At 39.1% G+C, this 13,038-nt stretch overlaps 1 protein-coding gene across 4 annotated transcripts in view; it reads left to right on the top strand.

The window, feature by feature from the left end:
* Window positions 1–9,411, top strand: part of PPIL6 (peptidylprolyl isomerase like 6) — a 32,674-nt gene extending 23,263 nt beyond the window's left edge. For 3 of the 4 annotated variants that reach the window (XM_064486795.1, XM_064486796.1, XM_010989600.3), the window contains 2 exons: window positions 1,676–1,811; window positions 5,973–8,669. In XM_064486795.1, the coding sequence (XP_064342865.1) occupies window positions 1,676–1,811; window positions 5,973–6,084 (248 nt within the window). In that variant the 3' untranslated portion in view covers window positions 6,085–8,669. Of the gene's footprint in view, window positions 1–1,675; window positions 1,812–5,972 lie in introns of all 4 variants that reach the window. The other variant, XM_031456146.2, reaches the window with a different exon arrangement.
* Window positions 9,412–13,038: the final 3,627 nt, after the last annotated feature.

The raw sequence follows: 13,038 nt of genomic DNA on the forward strand, positions 1-13,038 counted from the left end.
ATCAATCAATCAATATGCTGGTAAAATTAGACAAGTAGGTTTAAAAAACGTATGTTGCAGGATTCAAGTCCGATTTCTACTTGATATTACTGTCTTCAGAAAATTATATGGAAATGTCCCAAAATGTCTGATTATTCTCTTTCCAGAGAATGGTATGCAGTTTCTCCAGACTTGAGAAAGTAGTAGTTGCTTTCATTATAAACATCAGAATGATTTTTATTTTAAATAAATCCAGAAACTGATTTTCTTCAGCAGTTTAATTCTGATTTCTGTTTCAAACAAAGTTAAATTTCACCCTTAATGCTTTAAAAGTTCTCCCATAATCAGAATTTTTAGTAAAAATGTTACAACTCTATAAAATTTTCTCTCCAATTACCTCTAGAATTTAAGAAAAATTAATCATAATATATAAGGGTAATGAAAAATACCATTTTGTTAAAACTCTCTGAATTCTTTACTTTGGGCACATTTCTATGCCATGCAATTTTATGTGAAATGAATGGATTATTTCTCTATTCCACTGAAATGAATATGGAGTATCAATGTTATTATAAAGATACATTTGCACAAAAATGCTTTATTTGCATTTCATAAGATTTCAGAAGTCTTTATTCAGTATGCAGTTTAACAAGCTAAAAGTAACCACCATAGGTATGGCCTAATTGCTTCCTTGGTTTAGCTTTGAAACTTAAAATCAGAATAGTCAGTAACTGCAGTTTAAGAAAATCTTGACAGTTAACATTCATATCTCTCAGTTACGCCCAGAATTTGATAAAGTTATTGAAAGAAAACTTTTACTGAATTTCTTTTCCTTCTGTGTTTTTGAGTTTGGAGGCAAACCTTATTTAGTGCTGGAAATGGTTTTTTCCCCCAAATGGCGGTCTATTAACCACTGTACAATTCTTTTTACTTGTTAACCTTACACTAAAAAAACCACTTTCCATGAAATCTTGGTCAACCCACATAAGGTTTGAGATTAAAATTCATTTACAGACTACTAAAAATAAGCATAAATTAATTTATTTTCATCATCAATACTAAAGGCCACACATGTGCCAGGCAATGTTCCAGGAGGCCTGGGGGTAAAGCTATAATGAGACAAAGTCCCTGCCTTCACGTATAGAATACAGCCTGTAAACAATTACATAGGGTGTTTTAAAGACTCCAGTAAAGGTCTGTAGAAGATGCTGTGAGGGGAAGGATCTATCCATGAAAGGTTTCTCAAAGGAGGCATTTTAATGATCACATTGGTAGCTTGAATAAAATACTACTGTCAAAACAGCAGCACAAGAATGTTTGCTGACTTTTATTCCTAAAAAACATATGTGCCTCCTTTTACATTATTAATTTAAGGTACTTCCTTTTACATTATTAATATTCTTAGCAACCTTGTTTTTAGCTATGATAATGATAAACTAAAGATAAATGCTCAAATAATTCTAATAAGACTTAGCAGCTTATCTTTTTTAACAGCCCAGTTGAAAGAAAGTAATATGAAACAAATAGAATATTAACAATTTGGAATGTATTGATAAACATGATAGAGAATCCTTGTTACCAAGAGTTCTGTTTGTGCTTTACATGTTTCAATCAATCAAGAAAACAGAAATATTTTCATGATAGGTCATTTATTGCTTATTTATTATTATTAAAGACTGTTTATTGTCTTTTCTAGATGAAAACTTCTCAATTCCTCACAATAAAAGGGGAGTTCTTGGAATGGTCAACAAAGGCCATCACAGCAATGGGTCACAGTTCTACATCACACTACAACCAACTCCCTATCTAGATAGAAAATATGTGGCTTTTGGGTACGTGCGTTGTAAGTTTGTTCATATAATGCTCATACGTGTAAAAATGTGGTTCAAAAAGATTTGGGTAAGTATTGTACAAAGTCTATGGGTTGCTAAAAATAGACTTTAAAAGGAAAAGTAATACAAATACTATAGACAAACATATTTAAGAATAAATATTTTTCCCTGAAATGATATATAAAGTGTTAGAACTTTTCTGAATAAGTATTAGATTATTCCAGCCTCTCCATTGGGATAATTACTGACTTTTCATCCCAAGAAAAAAATTTTAGGCCAGTGTTAATTTTAACCACAATTACTCCTTCAAGTATAATGCAGATGATATTTCCAGGCTGAAAAAGCAGAAAGTATATTTTCATCCAAAGAAGATTTCTTAAAGAGATGATTTTATTTTAACAGCTACATAACCTAAAATAATGTGTTATCCTCCATCTTCCCTGGTCTTAAGAAAGTGTATTCTGATTTTGGAAATGCATTCTTCAATTACTTTTAAATCCATATAACTCTCAAAATTTCTTAAATCATGTAAATGTCTTCCCTGTCATCCTGCTGGTAGTATCACTGCCCTCAACCACATGCTTAGTTGATTACTTCTATCTTTCGAAAAGTTACCTTTCTCAAGCACAAACGTGACTACTTTAAAATGTTTAATGCCTCCTTCACCACTTCCACCCCCAGACGCAGAGAGCCTAGAGTTCAGAGTGGCATTCTGTGTCCTTCATCCTCTGGCCCCACATCTTTTTTCAGCCTTCTGACTTATTCATTCAATAAGCATTTTATTAGGCACCTATTACATGCTAGTCACCATGCTCAGATGGGGAAAGAGTGATGAGACACAATGTCTGCCCCTCAGGGAGCCAATAGTGGATTAGAAAACCCAACAACTGTGAGACGGTGAGACCTGACTATGCAAATCCTATAAAGAGTGCACTGGGAGTACAGGAGAGACCATAAGGCAATAAACACCCTCCAACTCCTTTAGTAAATGTCAAAGCAGATCAGATGGTTACAGGATGGTAGTGGAGTGGAGGAGTGCTTAGTTTCCTTTTGATGATGGCTATTTTCCATGTGATTCACCTTTCTTTAAGGGAATCTCTCCCAGTAATTAGTTATCACCAACACCCTGGCCTCAGGGAGAGGCTGCACCTCTTTTATTGTTCTAGCCTAAGTATAATCTCAATATATCTCTTAAACCTCTAAATCACAGCTGAGTCTGAGCTGAATATTTTAATTAATAGTGGTCCTACAGATCACTAGGGAGAAGCAGAAAGGTAGTACCATAACAGGCAACTAGATATTCTGACAAAATATAACCAACTCCTTCAGGGATACCTTCCTTCCTGCTGTAGGGCTGCATCCGGTTGTGGATGCTTTCTCTTCCCCATCATCACAGAGCATCCCCAGGATTATCTGGGCTTCTGGAGGCCCAGATGTGGTTAGCAAGGTCCAGAGAGATTCAGAAATCTCCTCTCCTATCTGAAACAGACCCACCTTCCAAGCCCTAGTTTCTGGTACTTGAATTTGCCTTGTCTTCAGATGAATGACCCTCAGAATACCCTTTAGGAGAGACTGCATCAACTCACAGTTTTGTTGATGGCCTTTCCCAATGGTTTCACAGGGAAAGAATATCAAAATACAAGCCTGTAAGATCTACATTCTCACATATATAGGTAGAAGGGGTGTATGTTTGGGATAGTGGTGGAGGGAATTAATTTCACTATAAGGGATGCCTAAAGTGGGGAGAGGCCCTGGAAAGCTTCATGAGAAGGTGAGATGAGTATTGAAAGTCATGGTGAAGTTAGCCAGATAGAGAAGACTGGAAATCAAAATGAGTAAAATCAGTTTTAGGAAGAGTGAAGAGCATTTGCAGAGGCCCTAAGGGGTAAGGAGCGCATCTTATCTCAAGTCATTTGGTCTGGCTACAGCTTCATGCCCAGGGGGAAATGGAGACAGCCAGGGCCCAGCTCCCACAGAACTGTGAGTGCCATGCTGCTGAGTGTAGACCCCCCACCACCACCTGAAGGGGCTGGGAAGCCATGGAAGAATTTTAAATTGGGAGCAGCATTACCAGGTTCTCATTCTGAAAAAAAAAAAATCTCTTTTTAGTAGAAGTGAGGAATTCATTGGCAGAGGATGAAAATGAAAGTAGGCCAGTTAAGAAGCCATGGTAGTAGCAGGCCATAAGTGATGTTTGGCCTAAGGCATTGGCAATACAAATGAGCAGGGGATAAATGGAAAAATTCAGGAGACATTTGGAAGTCAGATTCAACAGGGCTTTATGACTATTTAGATTTTGAAGGTGAGGTCATGGGTAAAGTCTAGAGCAATAGTGTCTAATAACTTTCCACAGTGTTAGAAATGTGCTATGATCTGTGCTGCCTAGTATGACAGCCACTAGCCACATGTGGCCACTGAGCATTTGAAATGTGGCTACTGCAACTAAGGAACTAAATTTAAATTAATTTAAATAACCACAGGTGGCTAGTGGCTACCATATTGGGCAATGAAGATCTGAGAAACTCCCAGGATTTTGGAACTGGTTGGATAGTTGGTGCCATTCACCAAGGTAGGGAATACAAGAGGGAGGGTATGGGTGAGAAGATCATGAATTCAAAATGGGTAAGTTATGTTTCAAATTAAGGTACCTATGTGACAGGAAGGTGGCAACTCCTGATACCAGGAGTAGGTATTCAAGCTGGGCAGGGGCTAGAGATGGAGATTTGGAAGCTGTCAACCTGGCAGCTGAGCTGCAGCCAGCCCAGGGTACCATCCTTCCCAGAACAGCCTCTGTGCCTCAGCTTGTCTTGTTCCTTTTTGCTTTCCTTCAGTCTGCCAAAATCCTGTTCAAGGCTTAGGTCAGAAACCCCTCCTATTACCAAAATCAAACTGCTTCTTTGCCTTCTTTGGTGCAACACGAACAACTTGAAATAGGGACTGAGTCTCTCTCATCTTGTGCTCTAACACCTGTCACAGTGGCAAGAAGCACACAGTAGGTACTCATTCAATAATTGTGAAACCAATTTGGAGAAGAGGCTGTACATCATCTTTGGTCAGAGCTGAATCTGCCCATTTATCCCCTGCTCTTCATCCTCAGAATGTACCTTGTGTCCTGCTCTGTGTCATCTTTTCTAATTGGAATGGCAAAAATAGAGCCCCCCAAAAAAGAGATGGCTAGAGCATGGTCAGTGTCAGCACTGATTGTGTCCCCATAAAGGATCATGAAATGGAAATCACACCTTCCCCTCAGCCACTGCTTCAACCCAAACATTGGCAGAGGGCACAGTCCTATGTTTAGAGCTGTCTCTCTGGCCCCTGTGGCCCCCTCTGGTTGCAAGAACCATTAGAAGTCTAGTTCCACTCAGGGAGTTCTGGCTTGTGGCCAGGAAATGTCTACAGAAACCCAAACTAGCATGGCTTTGCGCTGTCTTTTATTCATGTGTTCAGTGGATGTTGATGAGGTGCCTCCTCTGTGCCAGGCACTGAGCACCAAGCAAAAGTATGATCTCTGCCCTCGTGAGAGAATCAGAAATTAATCCAGGAAACATACAAATAAATGTCAAATTTAACCCCGATCACTCTATAAAGCATAGGGGAACTTGATATAATCAGAAATGGGTGTCTGGGAAACTTCCCCCAAGGAAGTGATGACTGAGTAAGGTCTGAAGGAAGACTAGGAGGTGACCAGGCAAAGGGGTACTGGGAGGACATGTGCAAAGGCGACAGCTGTGGCAGGAAGGGCACACAGGGCTACTGAGGTGCTGAGAGCCAGTCCAATTGGAGCCAAGAGGACAGGGAGCATGTTGCAAGGTAGCCCCTTGGGGATTAGGGAGGCCAGCCATGGTAGTGATTTTTGGTCTTTATCATAAGGATAATGGGAAATGACTGAAGTGTTTTATGCAGGGAGATGAGATCATAGTTGCATTTCTAAAAGGTCATTCTGATGGCCACGAGGATAACAGATGGGAAAGGTCCCAGAGCAGATGTGAAGGAACCATGGCAAAGTGGACACATCTAGAGCTATTTAAGACATTTATGACTGATATTAATTTAATTTGTAGGAAATAGCCTTAGCTAAGCTAGATAGGACTCAGTTTAGGAATGTAATCTAAATGTGAAAATTTAAGACTGAGTATGTTTTCCATTTTTTCCCCTATATAGGCAATTGATTGAAGGAACAGATGTTCTTCAACAACTAGAACTGGTTCCCACAGAAAATGAAAGACCAGTACAACAATGTAGAATTATTGATAGTGGAGATCTTTATGCTTAATTTTCATATCAATAATTTCTGACAATTTTTTTATCATATATCTGATCCGCTGTTTCTAGATTTAATTAAACAGTGCTTGATAAAATTTAATTTGAAAACTGTGGGAGACGTTGTAGATTAGCTCACCCAACACCCACTCTTTCCCCAGTTTCCTATCTTGTCTCTGCTGTAAAGACAATAAAAGCAAGATTACACACTATTTCAGCCTCCTTTGCAGCTAGGAGTGGCTGTGGGACCCTCCACCCAGTCTTGAATGCAGAGAGGCTGGAGCCATGAAGGTCAGGCCAAGAGAACAACACAGAAGTCAGCCCCAACCCTCGAGCTGTGGAACCAATACCAACAACTACCTACATCTGGGCTTCTTACTATCTGAGGCAGATAGACCCCTGCCTGTTGGTTGACTCTTTTGTTACTTGTAGCCAAAACCATTCTTAATTTAGCAGCAGAACATAATGGCCTCTGAATCCTAAAACATTTGTACCTATAATAGAATTATGTTGTTGTCTGTAATTATACTTCTGCCATAAGAAACTTGGTAAATAACCGAATAGGAAAGAGGTAATAGAAAAAAAATTCATTGTAATAGTTCACTGTTCATACACAGCATTTAGAAACGGGTACACACTTTGGATGCCTTTATATGACATGAATAGAATGCTCGTCTCTGAGCCATTCTAACCATACGAAAACCAAGAGCTTGGGTTATAGTCTCTGGTGGTGGGTTCCTGAGATGTTATTGGGATCCAGCTTTATCAGCTGTTCCCTTAAGCTGAGATGCTTAAACTCCTGTCACCTTGGGAACTTTTTCAACACAGGCTGCTGGACCCCATCCTTGACCCGCAGAATCTTGAGATGTGGGACAGGGATTGTATGTACTGTCAGCTCTCCCCCCGGAGGTTCTTACTTAGTCACCTGGGCACTGGTTACTTGGGAATCACTGCAAGATGTAAGTAACAGGTTTCAGCCTCCTTTCTGTAGCCAGTGAAGTGCTTGCCTCTGTCAGCGGTGACCATGCTCTGCTGCCACCATCCGTGCTGTTGCACTGTTTTTCTGCCCAGAGCCATTGAGCTTTTCTTGCCCTTAGCCAAAGCTTTGTCTTCCAAGAATGATCTCTCTTTGAGCCAGTCTTAAGGAGACAGCCCTCTAATTGACTTGAAGCTTGCCAGATAGCCAAAGGATTAAAAAAAATTTTTTTTCTTTTTAATGGGGGTACTGGGGATTGAACCTAGAGCCTCGTAAGTGCTAAACATGTGCTCTACCACTGAGCTATTACTCTCACCACTTTAATTTTTAATTTTGAAATGATTATAGATTCATAGGAAGTTGCAAAAATTCTATAGGGCAGTCCTGTGTACGGATCACCCAGTTTCCCCAGTGGCCTATCTACACAGCTAGAGTACAATATCAAAACCAGGCAGTTGACACTGGTACAGCTGTCATTTTATCACGTGTAGATCTGCGTGACTGGTACCACAATCAAGATACAGACCTTCTTGAGTGCCACAAAGACCTCCCTCAGGATAGCCCTTTATGGTTACACCTACTCCCCTGCTCCCTATCATCCCTACCCCCTGACAACTGGCATATTCTTTCTTTTTAAAATAACAGCTTCATTCATATTGGCATATACTTCTATCCTAAGATCTGAGAGGAGGATGGGGAGAAAGCATACTGCCTGCCTTACATTCTCAACTCCCCCAAGGGCAGCAGAGTTAAGAACGTGTGTTCTAGAGCCAGACCGCCTGGGTTTGGAATCCTGGCTCTGCCCTTTACTTGCTGTACGAACTCAGGCAAGAACTTCACTGTGCCTCTATTTCCTCATCTCAAAACAGTAGCACCTATCCCAGAGTTGTTGTAAGGGTTCAAGGAATCAATCGTGTGTAGACACGACCTTGAGTAGGCCTGTAAGTGCGCGATACATGCATGCTTAATAAACTCCTGGTGCCGAGGAACTTGTATTTAAAAAAAAGTTCCTCAATGACTAACAGCTAGACTAAGGAAACACTGAAGAGGAGGTTTCTCCTCTTCTATTCTTACGAGTTTTGGCCACCCTGAGAATTCAAGCTGTTTATATGAAACCTCCAGATCCGCTCGCTAGGCCTCTGGAGGGGTTTCTCTGGACAGATTGGTAACATCTCAAACAAAGGGACGCTGGGCTTGCTACAAAGACTCTCACCAACTCATGAAGCATGTGATGGATGAAACTGACGCTTTGCAAAGATCATGGTTAAAACAAATTACAAGCCTTAGTCATGTAATAACAAGCAGTAGGGCAATTCATACTGGCAATGAACCTGTATATTAGGGCATAAAGCATTTGTCTGATACTATGAAAGAACTGAGATCTTTGCATGGGTATAAGAAACTGATCTCAGCTCCCTTTATTTTTCAGCTTAGCTGCAATGTAAAAGTAGAACTCTGCTAACCACCGTCTAAAGGATGGCAAGATCATGATGCCTGTGTTTAATTTCAAGTCCTACTTTCAGGCTGTGTAGAAACTTTAATCACAGATCTGTCTATGCAGTGTTTTTTATTACCATCATCACACCGTGATACTTCTGTAATAGAATATATTCTGTCTTAAAATGATTCATATGTTTAACCATGTTGTTTGGAGAAACTGATTGTTACAAAGGACTTAAAAACTTATTCCAATTAACGCCAAGTATAATATTTTGATTTAACCAAATTGAGAGACTTCGATTTGATTAAACAAAGGAATTCTAAATTTTACCAAGTCTACAAGTATAAGAGTAAAGGCATTGTGATGATCTATACAAAAAGTTAGTTATGTGACTTTGCCCTAACTGCTGATATGGCAAAGTCAAGTACACATTGCTAGATCTTACACTAAGCCATGTTAATAAGTGGAGTGTGTAGTATCTGGACATTTTTCTTATTAGTGGAGATTTGAGATAAATATTTAAAATTCTAACCTGCAAGAAACCTGCTTAAAGCAGGTCTCCAGCCAAAAGCCCTGACTTGGGCTGTCCAGCTCTCTCCTTGTGTCATCTTATTTTTTTCCTTAGATGGCCTGTCCTTTCCTTGATTTCTGTATAGGACTCTGTATCTTATCTGTGGTGTCACTTTTGTTTTTGTTTTTTGTGTGGTTAAGCCCTTGTGATGAATATATTAAATAAATAAATTCTGGGTTTTTAAAAAAATTAAATTGTATTTATTATTATTTTGGGGGTAGGTAATTAGATGTATTTATTTATTTTTTTAATGGCAGTACCAAGGATTAAACCCATGATCTCATGCATGCTAAGCATTTGTTCTACCACTTGAGCTATACCCTCCTGCCTGTTTTTTTTTTTTTTTCCTTAACAACAACAAAAAATTCTAAGAGGTTGGTATAGCTCAGTGGTAAAGTGCATGCTTAGCCTGCATGAGGTCCTAGGTTCAATCCCTAGTACCTACATTAAAATAAATAAATAAACCTAATTACCTGCCCCCCAAGAAAAAATTTTTTAAAAAACTGTCTAAAGAATATGTTTTCCCCAACTCCAAACAATGCCAGCTATTTGCTAATGAATGGTCTGGCAACCTCAGGATTCCATACTCGAATATTTACACTTTATACACATTTTAAATCATGTGTATTTGTTTTAGTCCTGGCTACCTAGCAATAAGGTTGTCAAATCATTTAACCTTTCATTTTTCTCATTTGTAAAAAGTACTTACGGAAGTAAGGAAGTTGTCAGCTCCCTTCTGGCTCTAAAACTTTAGTGAGTCCCTGAGTAAATTTATAGAATCAATAACAATACCATTATTTACTTTTCAATTTCATTATTAAAATGGGGGTACATCTATCTCATGGTGGTTTGAGGATTAATTGAGATGATGTGTGAAGACACCACTAGTGATCCTTGACATACAGCATAAGTTCGATAAAAATTAGTTACCCTTCTGAAATATCAACCCACAAAAACCAGTCAACTGCCACCGACAAAAATAACATCATCATCATCAACGTCACTTCAAGAAACATCAAGTCCCTGTTATGCTATTCTCACATTAATTTTCAATTGACAGAATTAACTCAAAGGTATATTATCAAAATTAAAACTGATCTCTACCAACCTAGTGATACTCTCTCTCCCTGGAAACTCATTTTTTAAACAATTATATTGCTTATACTATCCACTACCCTTCCCAAAATGGAATCACAACTTAAACTGGCAAATCTAGTCAGTCCATATCTGCAATAAATTTTATACATCATACAAAATATTTGTAATAAACTCAGTAGCAACATATACAACATAAATTACAAAGTTTGATACTTGAAAGGGAGCTTTGAAATGTGGTAAATCATAGATTCTTTTACTTCCATGTGCATAAGAAATGCTTGAATATTAAAAAAAAAGAGAAAATTTAAAAAATAAAATAAAGAAATGCTTGAGCCTATTAAAACACAGATTCCTGTGCCTCCCTCAGTTTCTGATTCAGTGGGTCTGGAGCTGGTTGGAGAATTTGCCTTTTTAACATGTTTCAGGTGATGCTGATCTGCTGGTCTGGAGACCACACGTTAAGAACCACGGGGATGTGTTAAAGCCATAGACAGACATATGAGGGACTTGTGGCACGCAGGTATGTGGAAGAAGGATAAAAGTTATAAAACACAAGTGTGACAACAGAAAAGAATGAGGCAAAATGATGAGACAAGAAACTTTGATTTCATTAAGGCAGCAGGGAGGTAAGCAAATACTGAACAATCAGAAGGGGCAGTGACTAGAGGTCTGATACAAGGTCCTAGAGCTCCTGGCTGGACCAGAGGTGAGCCCTCCACTGCTGAAGAGGCAACAGGCAGTCTGGGGTCTCAGGGAAGGAACTGGGACACCTGGGCTGCTCAGGGCAGTGCTATTTACCATTCAGTACAGAATCAATTGAATATTTTAATAACCAGAATATCCATCTGATTGTGTCCTGGGTGAAAATCAGCTCTCCAAGACAGGATTGGGAGGAGCACAACAGATACCTGGGTGCAGGGGGAGGTAGTAGCTAACGCTGGATATCAGAAACTGCCTGGGGTGTAGTATAGCTTGAACTTGGGGGATGTTATCTAAAAGTATTCTTTCTGTTTCCTAAAGGACTAAGAGATATAATGGAAAAAGCTCCAGCATACCCAGGATTTAAAGCAGATAAACTATAAATGCGTCTCAGGTGCCAGCACACAGGGAACCTAGGCTGAGCTCCGTGACTCCAGCACATTCAGAAATTTTGTTTGTACCCAGACCTTACATACATTTGTAGAACAAACAAAAAACCAAACAAAGAGAAAAAACTTTCCAACATGTCTTGCTTGATGTAATTTTGTACTGAAAGGAATTGCAGCCATTTAGGAGGATAGAATAGTTCTCCATGGGTCAAAGTGCAAAGCAGTCTTCTCAGACTTTAATAGGTGTGCATACGGCTCTCGTGCAAATGCGGGGTATGCATCAGGTCTGAGGTGAGGCCCAAGACATCGTGTTTCTAACAAGTTTTCAAGTGGTATGAATGATATTGGTTCATGATCTACACTTTGAGAAGAGTAAAGCTGTGTGTGGTTTGCAGATGGCAGATTAGAAACATCTGGGGAGCTTTTAAAACTCCTGATGCCCAGACATTATACCAGACTAATTAAATCAGTACTCAGGCATTAGTACTTTTCAAAACTTCCTGTTGGTTCCTATGTTCAGCCAAGGTTGAGAACAATTGCTCTAAATTGTAATGCTTCTCTCTGAAACCCTGCAAGTTATCAAGGAAATATCTGTTGTCAAAGTGGAGAGCCTCCTAATGAGAGTATCTCTAGTATCTTAACACCAACCCTAATCACAGTGTTAATAGTAAGAATCTGACCATACAGTTTCAGCTCACTAATAATCTCTGATTTATTACAATCCTTTTCCAATTTTGTGCAAGTTACTTAAATATTACAGCAGGTTTAATACGTGTTAAAACTGTATTATAGATGCCAGTCCCTGCTCTGAAATGGCGAAAGTAACTTTGGAAGTCTTCCTTGATCTAGCTCAACAGATGCCATGTAAAATAAAATAAAATTAGCCAATGCTTTTTCTAGTTTTAAAACAAGAGTGAAATGTCCCCTTACAAAGACTAACAAAAATCTGAGGACTAGAGTTGAATGCCCAGATGGTAAACTGTTAAACAATGGCCTCCACAATGGGATGTGTTCATCTTGGCGCTTAAACAAGATAATCCATTAGGATCTGGAAAGAGAATACAACTTCTATTATATTTCAACCTAAAAATGTAAAAGTTGACTAGTGCCTTCAATTGTCATATGGTCATGTGCTGAATAAATACTGTTTAAAGGTATCCTGAGAGAACAGCTACCTTTCATTGTTTGAAGGCTGATGATGGCTGCAGCCTCACTTGGCTGCACTCTCATGCTTCTGGCTGTAGGTTGGATCAGTCAAAAAGCATCAGTTTGTTTACATCCAAGCGAATCTCCAACTAGTGTAGTCGATGGAACAAATATGTTCATAGTCATGAGGGTACAGAAGGACCCCACTGATTACATTTTAGTTTAGGAAGGCTTTCATGGTTAGGCAAAAAAAGATATAGCACTTCTGTAGTCATCTTCGGCAAGGGTGGGGATGCTGTTCAGAGCAAAGCAGATCTCAAAAAGCAAGTTCTGTTATTTTTAGGGTAAATATGCATAATTAAAATTGAATAACTACAAATAGCTGAAACCAGCGTTTAATACAGCTTTTACAATCTAACTTTTACCATTTGATATAAACATGGATGCCCTTGTGAATATTTCTGTGATTGGGCATCAGATGGCGCTCACCCTAACTAAAAGCCTGATCAGTGACAGAACATGAACAGGCATTTCGAAATCCAGCCCTGATGATAAATGATTGCGCCTTTCAGTCAAGTCACTTCTGAGTCTCGGTTTCACTTGTAAAGTGAAGGTGGGAACGGACCAGAGGGATTTCCAACCCATAT

Source organism: Camelus dromedarius, chromosome 6 (assembly GCF_036321535.1).
Source record: "Camelus dromedarius isolate mCamDro1 chromosome 6, mCamDro1.pat, whole genome shotgun sequence".
In the NCBI taxonomy this organism is placed as follows: Eukaryota; Metazoa; Chordata; class Mammalia; order Artiodactyla; family Camelidae; genus Camelus; species Camelus dromedarius.